At 41.5% G+C, this 14,987-nt stretch overlaps 1 protein-coding gene across 7 annotated transcripts in view; it reads right to left on the reverse strand.

The window, feature by feature from the left end:
• Window positions 1-14,987, reverse strand: part of TRPM3 (transient receptor potential cation channel subfamily M member 3) — a gene marked incomplete at both ends in the record, with an annotated part of 817,853 nt that overhangs the window by 91,810 nt on the left and 711,056 nt on the right. For 6 of the 7 annotated variants that reach the window (XM_079706368.1, XM_079706367.1, XM_079706364.1 and 3 more), the window contains 3 exons: window positions 428-478; window positions 6,269-6,403; window positions 7,796-7,896. In XM_079706368.1, coding sequence (XP_079562494.1) covers window positions 428-478; window positions 6,269-6,403; window positions 7,796-7,896 — 287 coding nt within the window. The remainder of the gene's footprint in view (window positions 1-427; window positions 479-6,268; window positions 6,404-7,795; window positions 7,897-14,987) is intronic. The other variant, XM_079706369.1, reaches the window with a different exon arrangement.

The following is a 14,987-nucleotide window of genomic DNA, read 5'->3' on the forward strand; positions in this document are numbered from 1 at the left end:
CTTACTATATGCTCTGTGTCATGCTAGACGTGGCAGTGATACACTGTATCAGGAGCTAGTAAATAAATATACCTTTCATGGTCAGTTGGAAAGCATGGAAACAAGTTCCCCAAATAGTGAGGAGCACATGGAGAAATACAGGTAATGGCATAAATCCACACGGCATGGGGGGAAAGCCTAGGGTTCCACTACCCAAAAGCATTATGTCCAATGAAAGCATCTAAAACCATGGAGACTGGCGATAAAACCGCAGCTGCATCATAAGCAGAGATGTCAAAGTTAAAAGACATACACGCACACTGTGTCCTGAAATGAGGGGGTCTGGCAGGGATAGGAATACTCTGGCAGCTCATGCAAAACAGGCACTTTCTAATCACAGGAAGCAGTCAAGACAGGGCCTCCGACCTGCAGTCGAGAGGGTTCTTACCTTTTTGACATCCCTGACCAAGTGGTACAATGTGTTTGAGGGCCCATGTCTCTGAAAACAATAAAGAAGAATCAAATGGTTTTGCTAGTCAGGGGCTCTCACTGGCAAGGCAACAAGGATCTGGAAGGAAGGGTTCTGGCTGGCAGAGGGGAAGTTCATTAATATGAACCTTGTTCTAGTTGCTCAGTTGTACCTGTCTTTTCTAAACAAACAGAGTGGCAGGTTTTTGGATTGTGGCTCCTCAAGAAAAAGCATTTGAGGTTCTAGATTCAAACTTTACAAAGGAGGCCATCAACTCTGTTGACAGCTGGGCCAAAACATCATTCAAGAGGCTAGTTGTGCAGCAGGGGGAGACAAAAGGGCCAGTTTACTGCATTAGAACTACAATTTGGCACACTGCCAATCCAACTTGTTTATTACCCATAATGAATGAGAAACTGGCTAAAGGAGGGTTTGGCAGACTTTTTCTGTAAATAGCCAGATGGTTAATATCTTAGACTTTGTGGGCCATACAATCTTCATCACAACTGTTCAACTCTGCCATTGTGCAAAAGATCCTTACCTTTGCTTAAGGTAAGAATAAAGTGAAGTAGTTTGCCATTCTCTTGTCTTTCAGGAACAGGAATATCAGATGAAACACAGGATGCCCAGTTAAATCTGAGTTCCAGACAGCCAATGAATAACTTCTTTTGTTTTAATTTTCATTCATGTTATTAATTCTTAATGTTGAACTTTTTTGTCATATTGATGGCTTTTTTAATCTGTTTTAATTTTTGGCTGTGTTGGGTCTTTGTTGCTGTGTGCAGGCTTTCTCTAGTTTCAGCGAGCGGGGGCTACTCTTTGTTGCGGTGCACGGGCTTCTCATTGTCGCGGCTTCTCTTGTTGTAGAGCATGGGCTCTAGGCGCGCCGGCTTCAGTACTTGTGGCACGCGGGATCTAGAGCGCAGTCTCAGTAGTTGTGGTGCATGGGCTTAGCTGCTCCGCAGCATGTGGGATCTTCCTGGGCCAGGGATCAAACCCCTGTCCCCTGCATTGGCAGGCGGATTCTTAACCACTGTGCCACCAGGGAAGCCCTGATGGCCTATTTTGTATTTCTTTTTAGTATTCATGTATTTTTTATGTATCAAATTAAAAGTTTTAAATGTAACTATATCTCTTAATCTTTTGATTTACAGCTTTTGCTTTTATGTTTCCTCATCGTTTTTAAATTAAGGTATAATTGACATATATTAGTTCCAGGTGTACAACATAGTGTTTCGATATTTGTATATATGGCAAAATGATCATTACAATACGTCTATTTAATATCTGTCACCATACATAGTTCCTAGATTTTTTCCTTGTGATAAGGACCTTAAAGATCTACTCTCTTAGCAACTTTCAAATATGCAATACAATATTATTAACTATAGTCACTGTGCTGTATATTACATCCTCATGACATTTATTTTATAAATAAATCTGGAATTTTGTACATTTTGACCAATAACAATGAATAATTTTGAGTATAACTATGCCTTGTGCAATATTTGAGACATACTAAAAATTATTTGTTCTTTATCTGAAATTCAAGCCTAACTGGGAATTCTGTATTTTTGTTTGCTAAATCTGGTGACCGTATTGGAAGATCTTGAACAGTGATGGCAAATCCTTAAGCACTGTTGTAACACATTCAAGTATTCAAGACAATCCCTGTGTACTGCCTCAACTACTGGCCCCTTCAGGAGGACATACTCATCAGAACTCTTTTCCCACTGAGGGATGCAGTATTGTGTAGGGATTAAACATGCAAACTCTGGAGTCAGAATGCCTGGCTCCAAACCTGACCCTGCTGCTTACCAGCTGTGACCATGGGCAAGCTGCTTAACCGTGACTCAGTCTTACTATCTATAAAATGAGGATACTACTACCATTTATCTGGTAGGGCTGTTGTGAGGATTAAATGATGAAATGTTTATAAAACTATTAAAATAGTGCTTAGAAAATGTTAGCTATTCTTATCACTGAGGCCATTCACTGTTCCATAATCCTTTTCAACAGAGTACTCTAGGGAACGTTGATTAGACTTGACTGGAGTGATGAAATCTATTGGCCTTTCTTGATCTATAACTTTCCTACTTACTTCTTTCCAGTCATTGGAATAAATCACTCTACTCCCTTGATTCTCTGATTTATATGAAGGTCATTCAACTCTGTGTTTTCATTTATTTATTTTACTGAAAACCCATTATTTTTTCCCCAGTTTTATTGAGATAAAATTGACATGTAACATTGTATAAGTCTAAGGTGTACAATGTGATGATTTGATGCTCATATATATTGTGAAATGTCTACCACAATAAGGTTAGTTAACATATCCTTCACCTCACTTAATAATCATTTTGTTGTTGTTATGGTGAGAACATTAAAGCTCTGATCTCATAGTAACTTGCAAGTATACAATATAGTACTGTTAACTACAGTCACAATGCTGTACATTAGATCCCTGAAACATATTCATCTTATAACTGAAAGTTTGTATCCTTTGGCCAACATCTCCCCATTTCCCCCGCCCCTCGGCCCCAATGTTTTGGAGGAACCTCCATATTGTTTCCTATATTTTGTTCCCTTGTCTAATGTTAGTTAACTGTATATACATGAGTTTATTGCTGGGCTCTCGATTCTGTTCCATTGGTCTATGTGTCTGTTTTTATGCTGATACCATACTATTTCGATTACTGTATCTTTGTGATATAGTTTGAAATCAAGAAGTGTGATGTCTCCACCTTTGTTCTTCTTTCTCATGATTTCTTTGGCTATTTAGGGTCTTTGGTGTTTCCATGCAAATTTTAGGAATTTTTTTTCTATTTCTGTGAAAAATGCCATCAGAATTGCATTGAATCTATAGATGGTTTTGGGTGGCATCAACATTTTAACAATATTAACACTTCCAATTCATGAACATGAGATATCTTTCCATTTATTTGTGCCTTTTTCAATTTCTTTTATCAATGTCATAGTTTTTGATATATAGATCTTTCACTCCTTTGGTTAAGTTTATTCCTAAGTATTTTATTGTTTTTGGTGCTGTTGTAAATGGAATTCTTTTATTTCTTTTTCAGATAGTTCATTGTTAGCATACATAAATGCAACTGATTTTTGTATGTTGCTTCTGTATACTGAAACTTACTGAATTTATTAGCTCTAATAGTTTTTTTGGTGGAGTCTTTAGGATCTTCTGTATACAAGATGCTGTTATCAGCAAACAGAGACAATTTTCTTTCTTCCTTTTCAACTTGGATAAAAAAATTTTATTGCTTATTCTCCTTTTCTTTTTGGCCTAATTTCTCTAGCTACGACTTCCAGTACCATGTTGAATGGGAGTGGTAAGAGTGGGCACAATTTTCTTGTTCCTGATCTCAGAGGAAAAGCTTTCAATCTTTCACCATTGAGTATGATGTTATCTATGGGTTTGTCATATATGGCCTTTATTACATTGAGGTGTGTTACTTCTATACTCAATTTGTTGAGTTTTTACCATGAAAGGATGTTGAATTTTGTCAAATATATTTTCTGCATCCACTGAGATGATCATATGATTTTTGTCTTTCATTCTATTAATGTGATGTATCACATTTATTAATTTGCATATGTTGAACCATCCTTGCATCTAGGAAGACTCCCACTTAATCATGGTATACCATCTTTTTAATGTGCTTCCATTTGGTTTGCTAGTATTTTGTTGAGAATTTTTGCATCTATATTCATCAGGAATATAGACCTGTAGTTTTCTTTTCTTGCAGTGTCCTTATCTGGCTTTGCTATTATGGTAATGCTGGCCTCCTAAAATAAGTTTGGGAACATTCCCTCCTCTTCAATTTTTTTTGAAGAATTGGAAAAGAATTGGAGTTAATTCTTTAAATGTTTGGTAGAATTCACCTGTGAAGCCATCTGGTCCTGGGCTTTTCTTTGTTGGGAGGTTTTTGATTCCTGATTCAATCTCCTTACTTGCTATTGGTCGACATGCAGCCTTGGCTGATGGAATGTACTCATATAGCTACAGGGTCTTGCAGTTCTAGGGTCTTGCATTTCCACAGCAGTGGCGATGTGTGTTAGGCCAGCAGTGTACAGGTGCACAGCCAGAGGTGCTAGCTTTCAGAGTGTGCACAGCAGTGGAGGTCAGCCATGGGGGTCTAGGCTGGGTTCTTGCCATCGTGTAGCCACAGAGGCCTGGGCTGGCTGCTGGTGTGGACCCCAGGTGCCAGCAGGGGTGAGGGGAGAGGGAGTGGTGAGGGGCTTGCGTGACTGGTGTCTATGAATGCAAATATCTGTAGAGCAAAAGCCAGTGAAATCTGCAGGGGTCTGTGGCAGCTGTGCTGGCTATTGGTTTCTTCACTGGTGAAAAATGCCAGGGTCCTCTGCAGAGCAGGTCCCTGGGAACCGTAGTTACTCAGCCTTCAGCCTGGCTGATAGTGTTCCTAGCTATCACAGTATGTCTCAGCTTTGCAGGTCTCTGGGCAGGGTGAAACTGAAGTGTGTCCTTTGTGCAGTGCCCTGAAAGGCTCACGGGCTCTCTCTTTTCCAGTGAGGGGAACTATTTCTAGCTGAGGAGCTTCCTCTTGGCACAGAGCTGTGCTGGCCTCAGGGGACAGGGTGATACAGACACAATAAAGCTGTTCTTCCTCTCCTTTTTGTGTGGTTATTTTCAGATATTTTTTGTTCCACTGTTTTGCTGAAGTTTCTTAATTGAACTCCTGAGCTGTCCTAGAGCTGTCTTTGTCTGTGGATAGCTGTCTAATTGTTGATCTTTGTGGGGGCGGGGATAGAGGCTGGGTCTCCCACTCTGCCATTCTGGCCTATTATTACTGAAAGTCTTAGTATGTGGAACTAAGAAAAATCTTCAGAGAAAACAGAAGCGTGGGGTCATTCTGCTAACTTGTTTTCTACTTCCAGCAGTGGGAATGTTACAGAGCCAGGGTGGCACCAGCTAATACCTATCACTGGCTGGGGACAGGTCAACAAGCTCCATCTCATTAGTGCTGTGGGTGGTGGGACAAAGAGGCACTGTGACAAATGAGGGGAAAAACAGTCTCTGAGAAAGAAGCTTTGGTTCAGTACTGGCTTCTTTCTTTACTTAGAAATTCTGTGATCTTGAATAAGACAATTCTCTTCTTGGCCTCAGTTTCCTCATCTGTAAAATGGGGGAAAACAATATCTACTCTTTAAACTTCACTGTATTTTAGGGAGTATCAGCTCAGAGCTGATGTACTTAACTCACTGGATACTCTCAACAACTTCATAAACAGTAGGTTTTCTTTTGATTACTTCTTGGTATCCCTAGTGAATGAATTAACAAATCATTATAAAACAAAACAAAAAAAATCTTTCTGGGTAACTCCAAACAAGAGGTTTTTACATTTTATCCTATTATAGTGGAATGAATGAACTTCATAGATCTGAGGATAACAAGATGGTGCAGGATAGTTAATCAGCCTCCTTTGATGCTTGGAGTTAAATCAATCCTCCTCTGCTGATTGCCTCAAACACCCTCTGGGCTTACAGAATAAAGTGTGTTCTAATTTCCAGAGCCGTATGCTTTTGTGTAAGAACCTGAGAACATTACCTTTTGGTGATCACGTAACTTTCTGCTTCTTAGATGCTGACAACTGAGCAGTTAAAACAAGTGGATTCTTGGTGACTTGGTGTTTGTTGTCTATACAGGTCTAAGGGAGCATTTGTGGAAAATGATCCATGCATTTGGAGGGGAGGGCAGGGACTCACAGACATGTGGGGGGCAGGAGAAGGTAAAACAAACAAACAAACAAAGTAGAGAAAATAAAATGTGCCTTAGCTTGGTCCTACCGTATTGTACAATTCCTCTAGTCTGGAGATGGTGAGAAAACGGTGCATGCTTACTCCATTCTCTATGAGTAATTTCACAAAATCCACTCTGTCCAGAACTAGGGCATCCAACATGGCTTGCTCCAGAGACCCCACCTGCAAATCAAGTCAGAGTTAGTCTGACCCAGGGTCTAAGGATGTAGTTCTCTGGCATTCTCCTGAAGAGTTTAGAAGTGGATGCCTTTGACATCCGGTAAACCTTCAGCACCCCAAAGAACATGCTAGCAAGAGTTTCCCACCCCCACTTTTGGGACAGTCACACTCTCTCCTGTGTTTGGGGGCTTGTCTTTGCAAACAGAACACAAGGATCTCTAGTTCCAAAAGCTATTTCTTCCTTGAATCTCTTTTTTTGTTCTAGATTCTGAGAAGGTGCAAGGGTTTACAAGGCTTTCCCTCTTCCAACTCTCTGACCAAACTTCTACAAAACCAGTGAAGTGCCAAAGTGAGTACTTTACTGTCTTCATTGTCATCTTCCTTAGGCTCTAAATTGGACTCCTGGCTGACCTGAGAGGAGGGATCCTAGTAAACAGACCAGAAAGAAGGCTGCTCTTTTTTTTTGGTTAAGTGATACTACCTTGTCTCCACCTCGCCCATTTCTACACGGAGGCCCAGTAACTATTTAGGTCATTTGGTCTGTTTACTAGGGTTTCCTTTAATTTCTTTCACAAAAATTTCCCAGTGTCCAGATTCCCTGACAAATCTCTCCACACTAGCAATTCATTTGCACTAAATGAAGCCAGGGTTTCAATCCTAGGCAGAAGCTCTCTGGGGCAGAGAATGGGTTAAAAAAAGACCTGTACATGAAGGTGTTGTCCTGCAGTGATTCCAGGCACAGAAATCAAATCCCAGACTGTTGGCTGCCTCCTGGGCATACAAGCATACACCACCCAATGGCCAATTTTCCAAGTTTTTATTTTTGGTAGAGCCAGTTGACGGAAACAAACCAACAGTTATATAAAGCTTTGGTTGCCTCTGTATTGTTCTTGGGTTCAGGGAGGACCTGTGCTCAGCCTCCAGGACCAGATGGCACCAGCCCGTGGACGCCTGCTAATTCTGTATCCTAAGGTGCGACCCAGCCCCACACCAGCATGAGGTGCCACCACATGGCAGCAGAAACCTCCGGAACAACCAGACACAAACTGCTAACTCTGCTCCTTCCTTAGTCTTAATTAACACAATTTTCTTATATATATTTTTTCAGGCATATAAAAGAAATGGCATTAGTTGCAGCTAAACATTGCTATCAAAGGCCACTCAGACAGATGGAAATGTATGGAACATTTGGAGCTGTGCTTTGTCATATCTTCCACCAGATGACACTGTTTTCCTAAATATAAGAAAGGGAGCTGAGAATGAGGACAGCTACAAAGGAACGTTTCTACCCTAAAGAAAAAGCAGCGGTTTCCTGAGCTGCTCTCAGAGATTCCTTAAACAAATACCCTTGCCCAAGCAAGCGGGCTTTTTCAGGGGTGACGACATATACTCTACCGGCCACTGTTGCCCATAAATAAAGATCTGGCTGCGGGCGATGTCGACTCTGTTCCAGGCTAAAGCTAAGCTCAGTTGGTCTGGGGCCGAGGCATTGGCTCCTGTGTGTAGATAAGTAGGAGAGATGAGAGAGAGAAAACAGCACTCAGTTATTATACCAAGAAGACCCACTCCATCGCTCTCCCATCCACCCCCTCTTCCTGGAGAGCAGACTTGGCTGTACAGCAGGGGTTCTCATACTTGGCCCTATTGCCATTTTGAGCAGGATAATTATCATGTCCTATATATTGCAGAATATTTAGCAGCATCTCAGGACCCAGTAGATGCCAACAGCACCTCCCCCACGAAGCCATGACAACCAAAAATATCTCCAGACATTGCCAAACGCCCCCAGGAGTGAAGGGAGACAATGTTAACCCGACTGCTGCTCTATAGCTTTGCTAGTCAAGGTGTGGTTCACAGGGCAGCAGCAGCAGCAGCATCACCTGGGCACTTATTAGAAAGGCAGAATCCCAGGCCCCACCCCAGACCTACTAAATCAGAATCTGTATTTCAACAAGATCCCAGGTGATTCCTGTACATGTTGAAGTTTGAGAAGCCTGCTCTACACACATTTTGTTTCTGCTGGCCAATCACTGGTTTCAAGGCATCATTTGAGTTATATATTGCATGGTGATGGTGCCCTTGTCAAGAAAGTGAGCCAGCTTTAACACTCTATTGAAAAAGAGTTAAGAAGATCTTTTAAGGGAGAGGCAAACAAGTGGCTGAGGTTTACTTTGATTTGTGAGTAGAAACCACTGAACAATTTTTCAGTTTCCCATTATTCTCCAGACTCTGTCGCTAGATCTGCACTGTCTACACGTGGCTATTTAAATCTAAACTAATTAAAATTAAATTAAAACTTTAATTCCTCACTCATAGTAGCCACATTTCAAGTGTTCAATAGTCACACTGGCTGGTGGCCTTTGAATTGGACAGTGCAAGTACAGAACAGTTCCATCATCACAGAGATGGTTTACTGGGACAGAGCTGGTCTAAATCAATGTATCCTGTCCATAAATGCAACCTGCCAAGCAGCAGGATGTGAGATTGAGAATGAAGAGAAAAATGGGCTACAGTCAGAGGATCTGAGTCTGCCATTTCACTGCTGTGGCACTGGACCTCTCTAAGCCACTGTTTTATCATCTGTAAAATGGGGACAATAAAAGTTATCCTGTTTACCCAGCTGAGATGTGAGACTGAAATGGGATTATATAAATGAACTCACACGTGAACAGGGTTATTTCAATTCATCAATATCCTTGGTGTACTGAGCAAGAGACATCCCTAAATATTTGCCAGACTTCATGCTGCTGGATGTCCCACCACCAGGGGACCAGGATAAAGAGATGACACTCTTTCCTGCATCAGATGCTTTCGAATGGCAAACTATTAGGCACATCCACATGTTATCATATGTAATGTCCCAAATAATCCTGGGAATGGTCTTACTGTCTCCATTTGACAGATGATACTGAGGTCCAGAGAGGTTAAAGATCAAACAGCTACTAACAGAGGGTAAACAGAATAAGCATTCATTATGCCAGAGGTGAGATTCAGACTCAGTGAGTTTCCCCTTCATTTTGTCCCTGCTGATTCTGATGTTTGTGAAGGAAGGAGGGATAGAAAATGCTGATGCTGCCCATTCCTCTGGGTTCTTCATCAGTGGAAGCCCAAAGCAAGGAGCTGGGGATATGGCTGCTGTATCAGTGATTCCCAATCTCTGCTGTACACCAGAATCACCTGGGAAGCTTTTAAAATATCCCTGTGCCCTGGTTGCACCTCAAACCAATCGTATCAAGGTGCCTTGGGTGGCAAGCCAGGTGCAGATAGTTTTTAAGATCTCCAGGTGTTTTCAATGTGCAGCAGAGTTTGCGGACCACTGTGCCACATGTTTCTTTCCTCTGCTTACCCTTACCTCTTCTCTCTGGGCTTTGAGATAATGATGTGAAGAATTAGGTAAGTGAAGTGTTCTCTAGATGACCCCTTCTCAAATTTGAGCATGCATAAGAATAATCTGGAGAGCTTTTTAAAACACAGATTCTTGGGCCCCACCTCCAAAGATTCTGATTCAGTACATCTGGGGTGGGACCTGAGTCTCCGTATTTCTAACAAGCTCCCAGGCGATGCTGAGGCTGATGATCTAGGGCCACCCTTTGAATAACAAGGCCCTAGAGAGCTGCGGTGCTATGTTCCCTTCATAGGTCAAAGGGTCAAAGAGCATTTCTATTCTGGTGTCCAGATATTGATGGGTTCAGTATAAATCACATATTTATAGTAAATTAATTAGGAATTAAACTAATTGGAATGGTAAATATTTTTTTTTTTTTTTTTTTTTTTTGCTGTACGTGGGCCTCTCACTGTTGTGGCCTCTCCCATTGCGGAGCACAGGCTCCGGACGCGCAGGCTCAACGGCCATGGCTCACGGGCCCAACCGCTCCGCGGCACGTGGGATCCTCCCAGACCGGGGCACGAACCCGTGTCCCCTGCATCGGCAGGCGGACTCCCAACCACTGCGCCACCAGGGAAGCCCAATATTTTTACATAGGGATTTTTCCATTAAGAAAAGTATTTCTTGTCTCCTCAGATAACAGCAGGGATTGCAAGCTCATACCAGGGTAACTGACATACATAAGTGATAATAGGAACGTGTCAGAAGGTACTGTCAACATTTTGAAGGAGAATGAAAAGTGAAGGCTCAATGGAGCTGCATTTGGAAAGGTAGCACTTTATGCTAACTTCCAGCTAAGGAAGCTTAGCTGCCCTATTGGTCCTTGCTGACCTGCTGTAATGGTTTAATCATTCCCTTTGCCATTTGTATGCCATAAATTTGTATGTCACCCAAGTCAATAGTAGCCACACAAATCTGAACAAGAACACATAGCAGAAAGCAGTCACTGAGGTCAACGTGAACTGCCTGAATGTAATTAGGTAAGTGTCAAATAAAAGCATGAAACTGATGAGTCTTGACTTTTCAAAAATATATCACTCAAGATTGGTGCTGGGCGACAGTTTGAATCAGTGGTTCTCAACTAGGGTAACCAACCATTCTAGTTTGCCTGGTATAGTCACAGTGTTAGTACTGAAATTTCTGAATCCTGGAAGACCCCTCAGTCCTGCACAAACCTGGATGGCTGGTCACCCTATTCTTAACTGTGGTTGAACACTGAAATTTCCTGGAGAGTTTAAAATATACTCATGCCTGGGATGTATCCTCAGGGATTCTGATTTAACTGGTCCTGAGCACTGCAGTTTTAAAAGTTTCTTAACAGCTTTTGAGAACGAGAGGTTCTTAACCTCATTTACACGTTAGAATTGTGAAGACAAGGTGAAGAACCTCAAGTCTAGATATTATATGGTCATTCATTCACTCATTTATTTATTTATGTATGAATTCAAAGATATTGACCTCATGCCTTCTCATATGGCAGGCACTATGCCAGTATGAAGACCAAGGTGAATAAGACAAAATCCTTTGTCTTTTGAGAGCTTACATTCTAGAGGAGGAGAGAGGTCTGTAGTTAAATACACTATTTCATGCAATCATTCATTTATCTGCTCAATAGATATTTATTGAATACCTTCGGTGCCAGGAACTGTTTTAGCACTGAATGTCTGGTGGTGAACAAGATATCTAAGGTCACTCTTTTCACATAGCTTACTACTTACTTCTACTAGTGGAGGAGTGGCACTCAGAAAATAAATGAATAAATGAATTAATAAACAGTATACTTTCAGAACGTGTAAGTGCTATGAAGGAGCAGTGTCATTCCCAGGATATAAATTTGACTCATTCCAAATCAAAGTGGCAGCAACATTCTGGCAACCCATTTCATATGATCCCAGGACAAAAGTACTGTGCCAGTCAGCTGGAGTGATCTGCTGGCCAGGCTGCCCTCCTGAAACCAAGGCTGGACATGGAGCCATTGGATAACCTCATTAGCGCAAGTCTGGGAGTACTTTGGGGCATCTGGTTGATCCTGTGTGGGAAACAGAAGTTTCAAAAATGCCCTGAAGTATTGAAATGGGTCTGGGGTCTATGCAGGTCCTGGTGTCAGCTCAGTCCCTGCCCTCCCCACCATATGGTACTACAGCCCTAGCTGGTGCAGGATCCCAGGTGGCCATGGAAAAGGCCCTTGAAAGCACAGGTCTAAGGATGGTACTGATAATGATCAGGGTGGTGAAGCTGCTCTGTTAAAATGAGTGAACAGGAGACCCGCCCGAGAGTAACACTTGAACCAAGACCTAAATGATTAGAAAAAGCCATCATGTGAAGAACTGGGGGGAAAACACTCTGGGAAGAGGAAACATCAAGTGCAAAGGTCCTGACATAGAAATGAAAACAAGTAGGTATAAGACATTAAAATATGGTTTTATTATTTCCTCTTTCTGCAGGTAATCTTCCCTGCATAAGTAATGGCCACACTTGGTTTTAAGGGATTAGTTCACTAGACAAATGAGAGGAATAAAAGTGTTCTAGCAAAGGGAATCATGTATGCAAAGATTGGGGAGTTAAATAACTCAGTGAATTTGGAAAATTCATGGGAAGACACTGAAGATTCAATGCTTGGGGTATATTGTGAGTTAGAAGCAGAGAGAGATGAAGCTAGAATAGAAAGACTTATAAATGATGTGGAGGAGTTTTGTTTTATCCTGAAGTCATGGAGAAACCACTGGAGGACTCTGTCTCAGAAACAACGCAGTCAGATTTATGACTAAGGAAAATCACTAGAGCAGTGTGAAGGGTGGATTGGAAGAGCAGTGGACTGGAGAAGCAGTTAGGAAAGTTTTGCAGCATTCTAGGAAAGGGATAATGAGAACCTGAAGAAGCAGCTTTGATGGAGGGATATTTAGAAAGCAAAATTGACAGCCTTGGGTAAGATTTAAAGTGGGGAGCGAGAGAGAAAGGGAAGTCAAATGTGATCCCGTCTCCAGCTTGGGAACCCAACTGAGATTGGCAATGCAAGATAAAACGAGCATTTGGGGGCAGAAAAATTTCATTCTTTAAGATGTTGAGCTTAAATGCCTGTGATATGTCCAGGTGGGAATGACCAGAGGCCACTAAATATTGAGGTCTGTGGCGGGGAGGGTGAGGCCTGGAGATACAGATTTGGGAAACATTAGCATGAAGGTGACAAGAAGAAGAGAGCAGAAGATGGGTAACTAAAAAACCAATACTTAAAAAAGTATGAAAGTAAAGCAAATGTTTAGAAAGAAAGCACACACACACACACACAAAAACAGAGACAGGAAGAGAACTGGAGATCATGGTGTCCTAAACTATGGAAAGAGAGGTTCTCAAGAAAGAGGGGATGGTCAATAGGGCAAATTCTGCAAAGAGAGCAAGTGAAAAGACTAGTCTTCCTTCTTCACAACTCTTCTCATTACTGAGCACCAGCTTATGCATCTATTAGTTTATTACTTATTTCCTTCACCAAAATGTAAACTGCAAGAGGTCAGGGACTGAGTCTTCTTTATTCACTGTTGTATTCTTAAGAGTCCAAAACAGTGCTTGGCACATAATAGGTGTTTAATAACTATTTGTTGAATGAATAAATGAACCTAAAAGTGTGCACTGGATTTGGCAATTAAGAAGCCCTTGATGGGGCTTCCCTGGTGGCGCAGAGGTTGAGAGTCCGCCTGCCGATGCAGGGAACGCGGGTTTGTGCCCCGGTCCGGGAAGATCCCACATGCCGCGGAGCGCCTGGGTCTGTGAGCCATGGCTGCTGAGTCTGCGCATCCGGAGCCTGTGCTCCGCAATGGGAGAGGCCACGGCGGTGAGAGGCCCGCGTACCGCAAAAAACAAAAAACAAACAAACAAAAAAACAACAAAGAAGTCCTTGATGAAATCAGTGTGTGCACTGTCAGCAGAGTACGGGAATGGAAGCATGTCTCCTAACTCTTCCCTCAAGGAAATTATGATCTAATAAGAATGGAGGTGGAATGGAATAAAAGGAGAGATATGACAAGTATACAAATCTCTGTATCAAAGAACAAAGTGGTAAGTTCTGTAAAAGCTATACAAATAAGTCTAGAGCACTTCCTGTCAGTTAAGTCAGAGCAATTTTAAGGAGGAAGTAGAATTTTCTGAGAGATGAGGAAGGATGAGGGAGACTTGAACAAATGGAGTTTGTTGTAGGCTGAGTGATGCCCCCATCTCTCAAAGATGTCAACGTCCTGATCCTGGGAACCAGTGAAGCTGTTACTTTATATGGCAGAAAAATTTTGTTGCTGTAATTAAGATTTTGAAATGGGGAGATTGTCCTGGATTATCTGATGGGCCTTATGCAATGTAATCACAAGAGTCCTTAGAAGAGGAACATAGGGGGAACAAAGTAGTAGTAGTAGTAGGACATGTGAAAATGAAAGCAACAGGGTGGATTGATGCAAGGTAAGAGCCACAAGTCAAGGAATGTAGGCAGCCTCTGGAAGCTGAAAACGGCAAGGACATGATTCTCCTCTGAAGCCTCTAGAAGGAATATAACCCTGCTAACACCTTAATTTTAGACTTCTGGCCTCCAGAATTATGAGTAAATTTTTGTTATTTTAAGCCACTAAGTTTGTGGTAATTTGTTATGGTACCAATTCTCAAACTTTAATGTGCATATGATTTACCCAGGGATCTTGTTTAAATGGTGATTCTGATTCAGTTGGTCTGGGGTGGGCTCCTAATTATGTTTCTCTAGACAGCAAGCATTAATTAGTTTTCTATTGCAATCATGATAAAATTAGTGCATGTACCCTTTCTCCCTTTCCTTTCCTCCACCATTCAATTTTAGAATATAAGATTGTATTTTTAGTGTTTTACTCTGTGCTGTCAAATACACTTATATTTCTTTTACTAATACTTGAATTGTGTCTCAAATTATGTTCCTTAGGCAAAAGGCATAGATATAATAATGGGCAAAAAGCCTACCAACTTTACCTTCACCCTTTTTCCTCCTGTTAATTTTTGTTGTTGTTATGTAAATGGCAAGTAACATTTACATTCTGTTCTGTTACTCAAATTCCCATTTTTATTTTTAATCTTAGTTCTATTAGATTCTAGTATCAATGCTCACAATTAGTGATTTTACCAACCAAGCATCTCTTGGTTGGTAGCTTGAATTCTCCAATAGTTTTTTTCAAGAAGAACTTAAGGGAACAATACTGC

The sequence above is a fragment of the Hyperoodon ampullatus genome (genome assembly GCF_949752795.1).
Source record: "Hyperoodon ampullatus genome assembly, chromosome: 6".
In the NCBI taxonomy this organism is placed as follows: Eukaryota; Metazoa; Chordata; class Mammalia; order Artiodactyla; family Ziphiidae; genus Hyperoodon; species Hyperoodon ampullatus.